This window comes from Camelus dromedarius, chromosome 16 (genome assembly GCF_036321535.1).
Source record: "Camelus dromedarius isolate mCamDro1 chromosome 16, mCamDro1.pat, whole genome shotgun sequence".
NCBI classification, from domain to species: domain Eukaryota; kingdom Metazoa; phylum Chordata; class Mammalia; order Artiodactyla; family Camelidae; genus Camelus; species Camelus dromedarius.
Genome location: NC_087451.1, coordinates 45,523,292 through 45,540,303, shown reverse-complemented (window position 1 = coordinate 45,540,303; position 17,012 = coordinate 45,523,292). Strand labels below are relative to the sequence as shown.

Below are 17,012 nucleotides of genomic sequence, written 5' to 3'. Positions count from 1 at the left end.
ATATTTTTGAAAAAGAATGACTGTGTGTGTGGGGGGACTTGGTTTAACAGACAGCAAAGCCACATTTGTACTAGACTTCCCCACTTTCAAGTGCTCCTTCTCCCTACATCTGGTAATAAAATTTCAGGGGGAAACCATTCCCTGTGGTTGGAGCTGGACTGACCCCCAATTTCGCAACAGGGTTGGGCATGTGATACAAGCCGGGCCAATCAGAGGAGCTAGGGAAAGGATGAGTTATTCAATAAATGATGTGGAAAAATTGTCTGGAATAACACTTAGAATATTCTCTCACATCATACACAAAAATAAATGCCAGATGGATTAGCGAGCTCAAACTAAAACACAAAACTACAAAAAAAGTTAGAAGAAAATAAAGACTATTTTTTATAACCTTGGGGAAGAGTAGAATGTTCTAAGACACACAACCTAGAAGCTATAAAAGAAAATGACAGATATAGCTGTAAGTTAAAACACATGCACACGATTTATATATAATGCAAAAAACCGTAAGTAAACTAAAAAAGATAAATACGAGACTAGGAGAAAAACTTAGTAACATACATAGCAAAGAATTATACAGCCAGGTTTATAAAGATCTCATATAAATTAATAAGAGGAAGACAGAAACCCACTTAGAGAAATGGGCAAAGGACACAAGCAAATAATTTACAGGAGAAATATAAACAGGCTGTAATGTGGGAAATGGTGCATTCCTTCACTAGTAATCAGAAAAATGTAAATTAAAACAAGATTATTTTGTCTTGAGGGTTGCTTTCTAATGTTGGTTAGGCTATGGGAAAGTGATTTTCATATGCTATTCATGGTAGACTGGTGAAGTCTTTTTGGAAGACAATTTGGCAGTATTTATTAAATTTAAAATGCTCATAACCATTGATGAAACAATTCCTCTTCTAAGAATGGATCTTAACTTCTAAATATACATACAGAAACACACATAAAAATTGTTCAGTGCAACACTGTTTGTAACAGTAAAAAAAAAACAAACAAAAAACCAACCACCTGGAAATAATTGCCCATTAACAGGGAAAAGAAGTTGTGGCATATTATACTAGCAACATTGTGTGGTTGCTAAAAAGATTAAGGGTGTGATGCTGGAAAAAACCTCACAGAACAAAGCATAAAATATAATCTAACAAAAAATAAAGAAAAATATATGTGCATATCTATCTACAAACGCATGAGAATATGTAAAAAAAGAACTAGAAAGCTCTAATAACCTGTGATTATCTCCGTGAAAGAGAGTTAGAAGGCTAAGGGGGAAACTTTCATGTTTTACTTTATTGAACACTGTGGCAATCATTTGCAATGAGAATGTATTTGTATCTTACTAACATCTAAAAAGAGAAAAATAACAAGCAAAAAAAAAAAAAAAGTATAACCCTAATTGTACCTAGTACCTGAAACGGCAAGGCTCAACACTGAACTTATTAATTTATCCAACCAAAATCTAAGTGCCTGTTATGCACCAGACATGGTGATAGTTACTGGCACGAAGATAATCATGTCAACATTGAACTTGAAAGGTATGTGTTTATGTGTACATGTGAGGCTCTCATTCCTGTGTCATACTGAGCATTCATATGTGCCAGTCACTGAACAAGAGCTTTATCAAACTGCCATTCAATCAATATTTGTTGAGGACCTGTTTTTTTGACACTACACTACTCCGGTCTGTAGAAGGACAAATACAGACATGGTCCTTGCCCTCATGGAGCTTACAGTTTAGTAGTAGAGATAGACATTAATCAAATGATTACACAAATATAAGAAGGAAAGGTATGCTGTATTTATTGTAAATGCATAAAAAATGAAGATGATCCAAAAAAAAAAAAAAATGAAGATGATCCAGCTGGGAGTCAGGAAGGCTTTCCTGAGAAAGATCTGGCTGATCTTGAAGGATGAGCAGAAGTTAACTAGGTCTCAGGGCATGGTGGAGTGCACAGCAAAGGCATTTCAGGAAGAACCACCCCAAGAAAAGGCCCTGTGACAAGCAGCAGCCTAGTGTGTATCAAGAACTAAAAGAAGGCCTGTACGGCTGAAAGGGGAGTGTGGGGAGAGAGGAGGCCAGAGAAATAGGCAGTGGTCACACTGCAATGTCTTACTGGCTGTATTAAGAATTTTAGTCTTTACTGTAGTTTTATTAAAACAGTACATGTCTGGTTTCTCCCTATTCCTTGGGTGTGAGTCTCCTGAGCTTTTGGTTGAGAGCCTAGAAGGTCTCTGTCTTCTCATGCCTGAAAGCTTTGGTCTCAGGACGTTTTGAGCTTAGATTTGTATGTGTGTTTGTTGCAGGCCCCTTTCCACTAGTGGGATTTTGCCCCTCAGCATTGCAATACCACAGGAGATTTTATTCTGCATTTTTGGTAGGCCATCTATATTTTCTGAGAATTCAGTAAATATCCCATAAGGCAAATTGACTCTAAATTTGGGCCTTGAGTTTGGGCCTCTTGTAGTTTCCAGTCCATCACATCAGCTCTAAATGACTGCCAAAAGGTCTGCTGGTTTCAGTTTCCCCTAGTCTAGTCCCTGTGCTTGAAGCCAGCTTGATCCTCAGCCTTTAATTATCCCCAAGAGACAATGGCTAGTGATCACCTAGGAAGGAGTCTTCCCTCTCTGGAATTTTAGTTCATCTAGTCCTTGTTGCTCTATGATGTCTTTAAAAACATGATTAAAATATCAACTTTTTTAGTTGCAACAAGTACTGTCTGTTCTAACCTATTACATGCTACCCAGAAGCAGAAGTCCTATTTGCCAAATTTGAAAGCAATCTAGCGTTCATATCCTACAATGGACAAAATTTGGAAACGGATTTAATGAGGTGTGAGGGAGAAGGAAAAATTAGGCACGACTCCTAGGTTTCTGGATAGCAACTGGATGGATGATGGTATAATTCACTCAGGGTTCATGATGATCTGAAGTAGAAAGGGGGAAGATTGTTGAGTCTGGTTTTGGATATGCTGAGTATCTTTGAGGCTTTACATAGTCAGCTGGATTCAGAGGGGAAGTGAGGGCTGGAGATATAATTTGAAGGGTAATCAGCGTATAGGAGATAACTAATGTCATGGTTGTGAATGAGGCTGCAGGGTGAGGTAAGAGAAAAGGAAAGAGGGCCTAGGCTGGAGTCTTGAGGAACTTCAGTATTAAAAAACCAGGTGAATCACTTATTTGATTTATATTCCTTTCCATGCTCCAAAACTTCAAATTTGGATTCTTGTGAATTATTCCTTTTTGCTGTTAGTAAGCTATACCAATTTATCTTGTGAAAACTCTTATCATCCAAAATTTTCATCAGCAGTTCTTCATCATTTTTGGAAATTCTGTACAGGGAATCCAGAGATCTTGTAGAGTTTTAACATTATTTTTCTTTTCTTTTCTTTTATATGAACATTTTTTTACTGAGTTACAGTCATTTTACAATGCTGTCAAATTCCAGTGTAGAGCACAATTTTTCAATTATACATGAACATAGATACATTCATTGTCACATTCATTTCGCTGTGAGCCACTAACATTATTTTTCAAATTGTAGGTTATGACTCGGTAGGTCATGAAAACAGTTTAGCAGGTCCTGATTAGTACTTTTACAACGAGATCAGTAAAAGGGAAAATTTCAGAAAGTACATCACATGGGGTAAACATCTACACTTTCTTCCTTGGTAAAATTTTCCAGTCTCATGGCTCAAATGCCATTTAATTCCCGTATTTGTATCTCTAGCCCAGGCCTCATAAACCCCACACTCATTTAGACATCTTCACTTGGATGTTTACTAGGTATCTCCAACTGAACTATGAACTCCTGAACATCCTTCCCAAAAAGAGCTCTACCTGCAGCTTTCCCACGTGGTGGTGATTTCATCCTTCCACCTTCAGCCCTTTAGATCTAAATTCCCAGAGTCACTTTTTACTTCTCTAACACACTGTATTCCATCTGTCAGGAAATGCTGTTAAGTACACCATCAGAATCTAACCACTTTTCATCATCCCCACTACTGCCACCTGGTCCAAATTACTATCACCTCCTCTCTCACCTGGATTAAGGCAACAGCCTCCCAAAAGGTCGCTTTATTTCCATTCTTGCTTCTTACATAGTCTACCCTCATCACAGTGCACAGGAGTCATCCTTTAAAACAGGGATCAGCAAACTTTCTATAGAAAGCCAGAGAGTAAAGGTTTAGCTTTTGTGGGCTAAGAGATAAAATCGATACTATTACATAGGTACTTGTCTAACAGAAGAAAAGACATGTTTGTAAAACCTTTTTATTGACAGAATTCAAAATATAATAACTCACTGTGACTTTTTTTTTGCAACATAGGTCTACTAATGAGAAAAATGAAAATTTTTTTTTCAAAGGATACCATTTTGCTAAACTGGAGTTTTGCAAAGCCAGTGTTCTGTATCATTAAGCTGACTGCAATGTTTATCGTTAATAACCATTCTTAGCTGATGGCCACACAAAAACAGGCAGTGGGATGGCTGTATCCCGTAGGTTACTGTTTGCTGACACCTGCTTTAAAATACAATCAGATCACATCAGTCTTATCTCAAGACTCCGTTAGTTTTCTATTATTGTGTAGCAGTTACCTCAAATTCAGCAGGTTAAAGCAATTCTCATTTATTATCCTCACAGTTCTGTAGATCAGAAGTCCAGGTGGGCTTTCCTAGGCCCTCTGCTTAGGGTCTCACAAGGCCGAAATCAAGTGACCTTTTATATGGAGGATCTGCGAAAGAATCTGAGTCTAAACGCCTTCAGGATGCTGGCAGAAGTCATTTCCTTGCAATTGCAGGTCTGAGGTCCCCATTTCCTTGCTGGCTGTTAGCCAGGAAGCACTCTCAGCTTCCAGAGGCTGTCTGCATTCCTGTCCTGTGTCATGTGGCTCCATCATCAAAGCCAGCCAAACCACATTCAAATCTTCTGCTTTGAATCTCTCTTATTTCCCTTTCTGTTCCCAGCTGGAAAAAAAGCTCTGCTTTCAAAAGTCTCACCTGACTGGGTTATGCCTACCCAGTAACTGTACCTCAAATTGACTAGCCTTGGACTTTTATTGGCCAAATCCCTTCCCAGCAGTGCATAAGTTAATGTTAGATTGAATAACCAGGGGACAGGAATGCTGGGGGGGGTCATCTTTAGAATTCTGCCTACCACACCCTGTAATCACTTCCTATGCAGGGTAAAAAGAAAGACAAGGAACTAAAAAAGGGCCAACGTGATTTGTGCCACCTGCTCTTACCCAGCTCCCACGCATGTCCCACTGCCTTCCTGACGTTATTTCCTACTACTCTCCCTCGGCTTACTCTGTTCATCCACCACTAACTGTTCACCCAGTGTGCTGTTGCTCAAACATCCCAGACACACTCCCACCTTGGGATCTCGCAGGAACGCTCTTCTCTAAGGTATCTGCTTTGTTAACTCCTGTATCTCCAAGACTTTGCTCCACTTCCACTCTCTCAGTGAGGCACATCAGACCACACTATTTAATACTACAACCTGCATTCCCCTCCCAGCATTATTTCCCCTACCCTGTTCAGTTTTTCCTTTTTTCTACTGTACTTGTCACCTTGAACACATTACATACTTTACTTATTTATAATGTTTATTGTGTTCCTCCTTGCTAGAATTAAGCTCCTAAAAGGTGAGGACCTTTGTCTACTTTTTTATTTTAATGGTGTGTTTTTTATTTACTAAGCATCTAGCACAGTGGCTGGCACAAAATAAGTGTTCAAAAAAATTCACTGAACAAAGTTTTGGGAAACTCCTGTTTCAGTTTTTTATATACATATGTGTGTACGAGATTGTGATGTAAAATACATTTCTTACTGAGTAGTGCAGTCAAGAGAGTTTGAAAAATAACTGGGTTAGACTATATGACCTGTAAGGTTCCTTCCAAATATGAACACTTACGAATTTCTACGTGCACCTAGTAAATCTCTACTGTATCCTTTGGGATACGGCAAGGTTCACAGCCTAGTGATGACAGCAAGGCACTGATTATTGAAACATAATATTGACACTGAAAAAGCTAAATAGCATCTCAATCTGATCTATAATAGTAGGTTAGAAAGAACTGTGAAAACAGAAAGAACTATTGAATGTCCCAAAATCTAAAAGTCTGAACTTAATCCTTCCGCAAAAAGAGATATAACCTGAGGGCAAATGACAAGAGAGTGCATCTTCCAGACCAAAATTTCCCTGATTAAAGCTTCCATTCACTTACTGAAGAAGCGAAGATGAGTGAAGAAAGATATCGTTCAAAGTCTCTGCTGTAGAAATTGTGACCTGAATGGACTTGGGGAGCAAAGACCACTTCTGAAGTATGTGTGATGTCCACTCCTCCACAGGCAGATCCATGCTACTTCAGATCTAGAAAATGAGTAAGAAAACAAGGAATTCAGATTTCTACAAAAGCACAACTCTAAAAAATCAAGATTTCATTCAAGCAAGTGTGAAGCAACAAAATCAATTCTTATGGTCTTTTCCTATAGTTGTTTACACTCTTGCACCAATTCACTCTAACATTCCTCCATTAAGAAATAGTTATTGAAAACTGACTATTCCAGGCATCACATGATGAATCACATTGGTCACCATCTCTGCCCTCTTAGACCTCCATCTACCCTTGATGGTGAGGTCAGAAACCTGAGACACATCCCAGATTTTTTTCTCACTCTCCCTAGCAACTATTAAGATAGCAAATATTTCTATTTCTTACACAGTTCAATTTGTTTTCTTTTCAATCCCCAGTTTATTCCTTAGATCAAGCCCGTACCATTTCCTGTCTGGCATTCTTTCTAGTGTCATAACTAGTCTCCATGGCCTCACATCCCCTCCTTTCCCACCCCAAATGCAATCCATCCTCCACACCAAGACAGATGTTAGTCCTTCACCTTAAATTCATCAATGCTCCTCTTAGCATTTATATAAACGCTCATTTATTCGACCCTTGGCTTACTTTCTAATATTAAGGTTCACTTCTTCCTCTGTATCCCACCATCCTGAGCTACTCAAAGCTATCCCCAGCTTGCCACGTTATTCACCTCTCTAGTTTTTGCATAGGCTCTTCATTCTTCCTGGGGCATCACCACTCTCACATGGAGTCCACCTGGCAAATTTCCATACATCCTTCAAGGCTCAGTTTATTTATTAAAAAAAAAAATTTTTTTTGGTGGGGGTTGGCAATTAGGTTTGCTATATTTATATTTTTCGTGGAGGTACTAAGGATTGAATCCAGGACCTCACGCATGCCAGGCATGCGCTCTACTACTGAGCTATACTCTCCCCACAAGACTCAGTTTAAGCGGCACTTCCTGCGGGAAACCTTCCCAGGAATTTTCCACCTGTGATTGCAACCCACTTTGTGTTTCTCCTGGGGCCCAGACCAAGTGTACCTTGAGTTAGGGCTACTCACAGCAGAAGCTCCCTCGACAGACTGTGTTCTCTTCAGAAGATAGGGACCGGGTCGTTTTTACCTTCAGAGACTCCCACTGTGCCAAGTTCAGGGTCTGGCACCTGCGGGAGTTCAGCACTGGGCTACTGAAGGAATCAAGCCACTGCTTTGACTACATTTAACAGCAGGTATCAAAAAACAGCTCTAACATTCCTCTGGACTACCAGCCGTCCGACGGCCAAAGGCCGAGCCGGGTACGTTCCCGAGCCCTCTCATAAAGCTGCCGGAACTCATCCACTTTGCCCTTCGCTGCGTCTGCGTCACGTTTCGCGCGTCCCGCAGCTTAGCGCCCCACCCCGACAACCCGCCATCCCACGACTAGGCCCGGGACCCGGGTTCCCGTGGGTCACGTGAGCCGCCCGCCGCGCCTCGGCCAATGCGGTGGCGGCTCGGCGCCTAGACCCGCCCCCAGGCCGTGCGCACGTCGGGAGGCGGGAGCGGTGCACGCAGCTGTTCGGGCCAATCGTTTTGCAGCGCGCGGGGCTACGGGAGTGAAGCCAGGGCTGCGGGGGCGTCGGAACGCGGGAGTTGTCGCGGCGGAACCATGGTGGGCCACCTGAGCGAGGGGGCCATTGCGGTGAGGATCCTCCTGCTAGCTGGGCAGGCGAGCCAGGGTGGCTGTGGGGCCTGGGCCTGTGCAAGGTGGAGAAGGCGAGAACACGGGAGGAGATAGCGGGGGCTGGGGAGGACCTGCCGGTGACTCTAGAACCATCACTCTCTCCTTAAGGGATTATTCCATCGTCTTTTAAACGCGTTAACGTTTTTTCTTCCTAACGAAGTGAAACAAAATAAGCTGTTGACTCTGGCCCGTTTCCCTCCCACGGCCACTCTCTTTCTCTTTCCCTTCCCCCATCCGCAGCGAAACTTCTCCAGAGTCTCTTTTCAGTTATTTTCCTCGCCTTCCAGTAACCCTTTAACGACTCCAATCGGTCACTCCCCTGATCACTACAGAAGTAACCCTAACTGAAGTTAGAAGTGCCTCCAGGTCGCTAAATCCGACTGATAATTTTGAAATGTAAATCTACTACAGTTCTCAGCAGCGTTTGACTCTTGAGCATTGCGTTTTAATTGGTAACACTCTCTTTTGATTTCTGTGGCTCAGCTTGGCTAGTCTTTCCCCGTCTTCTGTGCAAGCCTGTCTGTAAATTTTGTTGACTCAAGACTGCCGTAGGCCCTCCTTTCCAAAGACAATCTCATTACCATTTATATGTCAATTGCTTACAAAATATCTTATTCCGGAGCCACCTTTACTGCGAAAGACAAACCTCTGTAATCTGCTTCCGTACTTTATATCTCGAAAATATTTTAAATTAAACACTTGTCAAAGCAAACCCATCATCTTTTAAAGTTTGGGCCTCTGCTGTTTCCTGGCACCATTGTTCATTAGATTATGCTAGCCAGAAATTGTGGAATCATTTTTCCTACAAACTGTGTTACCCTGGATGTGTAGTTCCTACCCAAATCTGGTGTGTTTCACCTTCAAGTATATCTCAAGTCCAGCTACTTCTCTTCATCCACACTGGCGCTATTGTTTCTGGCCTGCTCACTTCAACCCAGCAGAACCCTCCTCCTACCATTCATAGCATGTTCCCACCCTGTTCTTTCCTCCTCTCCAGCCTTTTTAAAAATTTAAATTCCTGATTTCATACGCTTGCCTTCCACAGGGCCTTTGAATATTCTTTAACCTGTCTACTGCCTGAGTGGTTCTTCATTCACCCCTTGCTGCCTAATAGTAATCTTCAAGTCTCCACCCAGTTACTTCCTTGGAGAACCCTTCCTTGACTTCCCATACTAGGCTGAAGCCCTAATTCCTGTTTGTTGACCTATTATCTGTGTAACTTTAGGCAAGATATTAAACTTTGCCTTTCCTCTTCTGTCAAATGAGGCTAAGGTTAGTGGGAGGGTTAAGTGAGCTATTACATTTACAGTGCTTAGTCCCTGCCTGATAGATAGTAAATGCTTATTATACGTCACTTGTTAGTAATAATCAGACGGAATTTTACATTTATTTGTTTCCTTGATTAATACCAGTTACTTTGTTTCCCACCACTGGACTATAAATTCTTTGAGGCCTGAAATTATGTCTGGTTTTTTTGCTCATCATAATCTCCCCAATACCTGGAGCAGTGCTGGCAAATTTGAGGTGCCTAATAAATGTTTGCTGATTGTGTATGAGGCAGTGGAAAGAAAGAGACAGAGATGGGTAGGGAAGAACAGTTGGCAGAGTTGAGTGAATATTTTAATAAATTAGGAATAATTAACCCTGAGAAGAGATTGCAAATTGTAGTCCTTGTTTATTTTATAGCTGCTACCTTGCACCTTTAAGACAAATTAGGAATTGTTCATTATTTAAAAAGAATGATCATGGTATTTAATTTGATGAGTTAGTTTTTGTTATGTTTAAAACTTTGGAAACATTTCCAGTGTTAGGTGAAGTATTACTTAGGTTTTATACATAAATGGCAAAGACATTCTTTGTGTGTGTTTGTGGTCATGGAGTGTGGAGAACCTTTGTCAAGTTTATCAGCTAAAATGAGTCATTTTAAAGACAGCCCCAGGGATAAGCAACTAACACAAATACTAGAGGCATTTTGAGCAAGAGCTAACATAAAATAAGAGATTATGCTTGGAAATACTTTGGTAAATAGAATAAATAGCATTTGTATGTTAAGTAACTAGGTAACACAGAGAAAGGGGAAGGGAACTAATGTTTTTGCTGTTTCCAATGTGCCAGATACTTTATTATAGTTAGTACTTACAGTAACCCTGTAAGGTAGATTTTTTATCATTACCATCATCTTACAGATGAAGAAATTAAACTGCAGAGAAGTTAAATAATTTGTCCATGAGGTGAGGATTTTAACATATGTGCTCTTGACTGTTACATTCTATTGCTTTGTATTTTCTTCCTTCCAGTTTTATTGAGATATAACTGACATACAGCCCTGTATAAGTTTAAGGTGTACAGCATAAAGATTTGAGTTACCTATGTCATGAAATGATTACCACAATAAGTTTAGTGAGCATCTATCATCTCATATAGATAAAAAATAAAAAGTATTTTTCCTTGTGATGAGAGCTCTTAGGATTTGCACTCTTAACGACTTTCGTATATAACATTGTTAATTATATTTCACATACAGCATTGTTAATTATATTAATCAGGTGGTATGTTACATCCCTGTACTTATTTATCTTATAAGTAGAAGTTTATCCAGTTCCTCTCCCCACACCTCCTGCCTCTGGTAACCACAAATCTGTTCTCTTTTTCTATGAGTTTGTTTTTGAATTATAATTGACCTACAGCACTGTGTTAGTTCCTGGTGCACAACACAGTGATTCGATATTTCTGTACATTAAAAAATGATCACCACTGTTGCTTTGTATTTTTGTTAGCAGTGTTGATCTGGGAAATTTAAGTCAATTCTGTCTTACGGGTACATATGCTATATGTCCCAGATTAACTCTTACATTCTCTATTTATGATGATACAAATAAAGTAAAAAGAATAATAAAGTAATACATGCATGTGGTTTTAGAATTGAATAAAACAGAAAGGTGTTTGATGAGCTTACTAACCTGCCTCTTGCCCTGAATCTGTTCCCTAGAAACAGCTACTTTAAAAAAAAAAACAAAACACCTTTTTGAAGTTCAATTTGATTTACATATAATAAAAACTACAATACATAGAGTAAAAATTCATCAGTTTGATGAGTTTTAACCAATATATACCCCCCTATAACCACAGCACCCGATCTGCTCCTTCCCCATCCGCTGCCCCCATCCTAGGCAACCACTGCTCTGGGTTCTGGTTTCTATTACCATAGGTTAGTTTTGACTGTTCTAAAACTTCATATGGAATCAAATAATATGTACCCTTTTGTGTCTGGCTTCTTTCAGCAAATTGTTTTCTCAGATTTATCCATGTTGTTTCAGTAGTTTGGAACTTTTCATTGCCGAGTAGTATGTATAAACACAATTCATTTATCTACCTGTTGCTGTTGAACATTTGAATTATTTTCATTTTTTGGCTATTATGAATGAAGATATTATGAACATTTACGTACAAGTCTTCTTGTGGAAGTATTTTCATTCCTCGGGGATGAATACCTGGGAGTGTAGTTGCTGGGTCATATGGTAACTGAATGTTCAACCTTGTAAGATATTGCCTAACGTTTCCAAAGTGGTTATGAGAAGTCTAGTTGTTCCATATCCTCGCCAGCGCTTGATTTAGGTTTGCCTCTTCTAAGGAGTGTTTTGTGGACTCTCACTGTGATTTTAATTTATATTTCTCTGATGACAAATGATGTGATGAGAGCTATAACCTTGCCTTGTTCCTAAACTTAGGGGAAATCAGTCTCTTGCCATGAAGTGTGATGGTAATTAGATTTTTTTGGTAGATGCCTGCTATCAGTTTAAGCCTCTCTTCTATTCCTATCTTGCTGAAACTTTTTATAATGAATGAGTGTTGAATTTTGTCAAATGCTTTTTCTGCATCTATTGAGATGATTGTGGTTTTTCTTCTTTATTCTGTTAACGTGACAGATTACACTAATAGATCTTTGGATGTTGAATAAACTTTGCCTTCTTGGTATAAACCTCACATGGTCATGACATATTATATCCATTTTACATAGTGCCAGATTTGATTCACTAGTACTTTGTTAAGGATTTTTACATCTATGTTGGTGAGTGATAAGAGGTCTGTAGTTTTTCTTTCTTACAGTGACTTTGGTTTTTCTATCAGAATAAAACTACATCATAAAATGAGTTGTAAAGTGTTTTCTCTCCTGAAATAATTTATGCAAGATTGGGTTTTTGTTTGTTTTTAAATGTTAGATAGAATTTATCAGTAAAGCCATCTGGACCTAGAGTTTTCTCTGTTGGAATATTTTAAATTAGAAATTTAATTTCTTAAAAAAATTTAATTTCTTTATTTAAATGTAGAACTATCTAGGTTTTCTGTATTTGTATGTAGTTTTGATAATTTATGCTTTTTAAAGGGACTTTTCCATTTAATGTAAGTTGTTTTGTAAAGTTCCTAATATTCCCTTATTATCATATTTACATATCTACATATGGGATTTATAGTGATGCATTTTTTATTCCTGGTACTGAGAATATACGTTTTCTTTTTCTTGACCATACTAGCTATTGATCTTTTCAAAGAACCAGTCTTTGGCTCAATTCTGTTTTTCCTAATGTTTATCCATTTTCTATTCCATTGATTTTTTGCTCTTTTATTATTGTTTTCTTGTATGGACTTGGGTTTAATTTATTCTTTTTCTGGTTTCATATAGTGGAAGCTTAGATAATTGATTCTGGACCTTTTTTCTTCTCCAATAAGAGCATTTAAAGCTGTGTTTTTCCCTCTAAGCATTGCTCTAGCTACATCTCACAAATTTAGATAGATTTCATTCTGTTAATAACTTTCTAATTTCCCTTGTAATTTCTTCAACAGATGGGTTATTTAGAAATTTGTTGTTTAACTTTCACGTTATTTGGAGGTTTTCTAGAGATCACATTGTTATTGATTTCTGGTTTAATTCCAGTGTAATTAGATAATGTGCTATCTGTGAATTCAACTTTTTAACATTTATTGAGATTTGTTTCATTGCCCAGTATGTGGGCTATCTTGAAAAAATTCCAGAGGCACTTCAAAGAATGTGTATTCTGTACTTGTTAGATGATCTAATTAGGTCAAGTTTGTTGATAGTTTAAGTTTCCTATATTATTACTTCTGTATTTCTTGGTCTATTTGCCCTATCAGTTACTGAGAGAATGTTGAAACCACCAATTATAATGGTGGATTTGTCTGTTTCTCTTTTTCATTCTGTCAGTTTTTCCTTCATGTAGTTTGAAACTCTGTTGTTAGGTGAACACATTTATCATTGTGTCTTCTTCAGGAATCAGCCCCATTATTATTACGAAATGATCTTTTTCATCCTGGGTAATGTTCCTTGTCCTGAAGTCTGCTTTGCCTGCTATTAATGATACATCTTTTCCCAATATTTTATTTTTAACCTGTATTTTTATATATAAAGTGCATTTCTTGTAGACAGCAACTAGTTGGGTCTTATTCATTATGACAATTTCTTCCATTTAATTGGAATGCTTGGACCATTTACACTTAATATAATTACATGTTTGGGTTTAAGTTTGTCATTTTGCTGCTTGGTTTTTATTTGCCCCATCTTTTCTTTGCTGTTGTCTGTCTGTCTGTCTGTCTGTCTTTTTTTCTTTTGACTTTTCCTGACTTTTGGGTTATTTGATTTTTTTTATTCAAATTTATTTCCCTTGTTGGCTTATTAGCTCTACTCTTTGCTTTACATTTTTAATGATTGTTTTAGGGCAGTGCATCCTGGCTTGGACTGCTATAACAAAATACTATAGACTAGGTGGTGTAAACAGATTCATTTGTCACAGTTCTAGAGGCTAGATAATCCAAAATCAAGGTGTCAGCAGACTCAGTTATGAGTGAGGAATGTCTTCCTAGCTTGCAGCTGCCATCTCACTGTGTGCTCACATGACCTCTTCTTTGCTGTGACTTCTGGTGTCTCTTCCTCTTTTTATGAGGATAGTAATCTCATTATGGTGGCTCTGTCCTCCTGACCTCATATAAAACTAGTTGCCTCCAAAGGCCCCTCCTCCTGATACCATCAACTTTGAGGGTTACAGTGTCAACATATGAAATGGGAGGTGGGGGACAGGACACAAATGTTTAGTCCAAAACACAGTGGTTCTCAAATGTTTTGAATACCTTTACACTCATAAAAATCATTGAGCCTCCTCCAAAAGCTTTTGTTTGTGGATTATATCTACCTTACTGTATTTGAAGTTATAACTGAGATATTTTAAAAAATCTATTCATTTAAAATAACAGTAAACTCATCTGTTAACACAATGTTTTATGAAAAACAGTTGTATATTTCAAAACAAATAGAAAATGACATTGTTTTACATTTTTGCATATTGCTTTAGTATCTGGCTTACTAGAAGACAGGATAGCTAGATTTTCTTGTCAGATTCTGCATTCAGTATTGATAACATGGTTTTTTTGGTTGAACTATAGGGAGGAAATCTGGCCTCACATATGTAGTTGGGAAGAGGAGAAGTATTTTAGTAGCCTTTGCAGGCTTCTTTTTTGATCCTTGTGATACTGTAATGTAATAAAAAATGTATTTTTGGTCTTTGTCCCTTGGCTGGCACAGAATGCCTAAAGCCCTTGGAATTTCCTTAGTGATAGGGTGGGAGGAGCTTTCTTTGTTACAGTAAGCCCCTTTCAGCCATACCTGAGTTTATTTACCTTAATGAGGTGACTCTTGATGGACCCCAAGAAAGCTTCAGGATGGGAATTAATTGCCAGGGGAACCAACCGTGTGATTAAAGGGTTGGAACTTTCTGCTCTACCCCTCACCCCGTGGGAGAAAGGGTGGAGATTGAGCCAGCCACCTGTGGTCAGTGATTTAATCAATTGTGCCCATGTAATCGGGCCTTCAGAAAAATCCCTAAATAGCAAAGTTCAGAGAGCTTCCAGGTTGGTGAGCACATCTATATGCCAGGAGAGTGGCACACCCCAAACTCCAGGAACAGAATCTCCTTCCTATGCTCTGGACCCTTCGAGACCTTGCCTTGTATGCCTCTTCATCTGATTGTTTGTTTGTATCCTTTTAAGTATGTCTTATAATAAACCAGTAATATTAAGTAAAGTGTTTCCCTGAGTTCCAGGAGGGCCTCCAGGGAAGTCCTCACAACTTGTAGCCAACTCAGAAGGTAATCTGGGTAACCTGGGGACCACTTGAGATTGGTGTCTGAAGTGGGCACTTAGATAGTCTTATGGAACTGAGCCCTTAAACTGTGGGGTCTACACTAATTCTGGGTAGTTAGTGTCAATTGAATTGACTCGTAAGACACCCAGTCAGTCTGTGCCAGAGACTTGCTTCATGTGGAAAACTCATACGTTTGGCGTCAGAAGTGTTTCAAGGAGAAAAACAGTTTTCCTTTAATATTGTATCAAAACTCAACAAATGGTAGTTTCTTAAAGGTTGGTTGGAATGTAGAATTGGTCTGTCTTGCATTTTGAATCAATCTCTTACCTATGCATTATTTGTAACGTTGTATATTGGTCATTTGGAAAATACCGGTTCATTGCATTATGCAGATTTTCCAAATGTTAATGTATTTCATTATATAACAAAAATTCATGCCTATTAATATCATTACTGATTTAATCAGAAGAGTCTGTTGTGAAGAATTGGGAAGCTTTGAAGTTCCTGGTTGGTGAATACAAGTTTTCAAAAGTCCTAATTTTCATTAGAAAACTTTTTTTATCGCTGGCCACAAATATAGTTAATTCTCATTTTGTTTATTTTTGAGAAGATATCTACTAAATTTCCATGTCTGGATAACCACAGTTTGTCACTTGCCCTTTCGAGTGAAAATGATGTTCCGTGAAAAAATGTGGCCAGTTCAACTTGCAGCTCGAACAGTTGCTTTTCCTTTGGGCGACAGCCAGGGTTCAGTTTGTGGAAGAAGTACTTTTTGCATACTTTCTGTATTGTTACATGGAATTTTTTTTTTATTGTACTCCTGGATGGAGACTTTCTGTAATAAATAATTTTACTTCTTCATCAAGATTCATTTTTTTAGTGACCCTCCCCTCTCCCCGTTCAAGGCAGTGAACAATACAGTGGCTACTAGTACAGTAACTACTAAGGCACCACTAGTTTTACCTACCACTGCTTTGCACCATCAGTGTAAATGTCAACACAGCTGTTCCAGAATAAACCATGAGTTTCGGAAGTAACTCAACACTTTGAACATTTCAGTATAATCTGTTTGTTGTCAAGCATTCAAATGAAAGAAGATCTTACTAGATGATTAGTTGGTGCTGACACCAGATGAACACAAGCAAAGCAGCAAGTCCAGCCACATCTTTAGATTCATCCATTCTTAAGGCAAAAGTAGAATTCTGCAGAAGAGATATTAACTCAGTCTTCATGATATATGTTGCTCTTTAATTCAACAAGTTGCTGTGTAATTTGAAAGTGACACTGCAGTGATTTCTTTTCCTGATTTTTCATCCAGTAGACAATCGTCAGTGGTTAACAGTATAAAGTTTGATTGGTCCTTCAGCCAATTTTTCATTGTATTGAATGAATGAGAGTGAGAGGGCAAAATCTTGTTTACTATGGTGAAAATAATTTTGAATTTATGTACCTTCAGAAAAGGTCTTGGGTCCCGAGGTTGCAATTTGAGAACAGCTTCAGGGTTGTAGCATACAACTTTAACTTAGGTCTACCTTCAAGTAATGTCTAGTAATTTTTGACTAGATATTGGACATTATGAATATTACATTATTCAATGTCTAGATTGTGTATGTAAAGACTATTGAGTTGTTCTGCCAGACTGTTAACTTACTTGCGGATCCGCTGATCCCCTGTGAGACTGTTGAGGGTCTAGAGAAGCTTTTACTTTGGGGCTACTTTATCCCTTTTTCTAAAGCATGGCCTTTCTGGGATCTCAGGTGTTTATTGAGTTCTCACCAC

At 38.6% G+C, this 17,012-nt stretch overlaps 2 protein-coding genes across 6 annotated transcripts in view; one reads left to right on the top strand and one right to left on the bottom strand.

Annotated features, from left to right (window-relative positions):
- Positions 1 to 7,793, bottom strand: part of SMYD4 (SET and MYND domain containing 4) — a 52,341-nt gene extending 44,548 nt beyond the window's left edge. For 2 of the 4 annotated variants that reach the window (XR_004141959.2, XM_064495826.1), the window contains exons 1-2: positions 7,426 to 7,793; positions 6,235 to 6,380 (exon numbers count right to left, since the gene is read on the bottom strand). Coding sequence is in view for 2 of the 4 variants with exons in the window: in XM_064495826.1 (XP_064351896.1) it covers positions 6,235 to 6,368 (134 nt within the window). In the remaining 2 variants the exon portion in view is untranslated. The remainder of the gene's footprint in view (positions 1 to 6,234; positions 6,381 to 7,425) is intronic. The other 2 variants (XR_004141957.2, XM_010978898.3) reach the window with 1 other exon arrangement.
- A 92-nt stretch (positions 7,794 to 7,885) lies between these two features.
- The window catches only part of RPA1 (replication protein A1), a 46,302-nt gene continuing 37,175 nt past the window's right edge, over positions 7,886 to 17,012 (top strand). For both annotated transcript variants that reach the window (XM_010978897.3, XM_010978896.3), the window contains exon 1: positions 7,886 to 8,041. In XM_010978897.3, the coding sequence (XP_010977199.1) occupies positions 8,009 to 8,041 (33 nt within the window). In that variant the 5' untranslated portion in view covers positions 7,886 to 8,008. The remainder of the gene's footprint in view (positions 8,042 to 17,012) is intronic.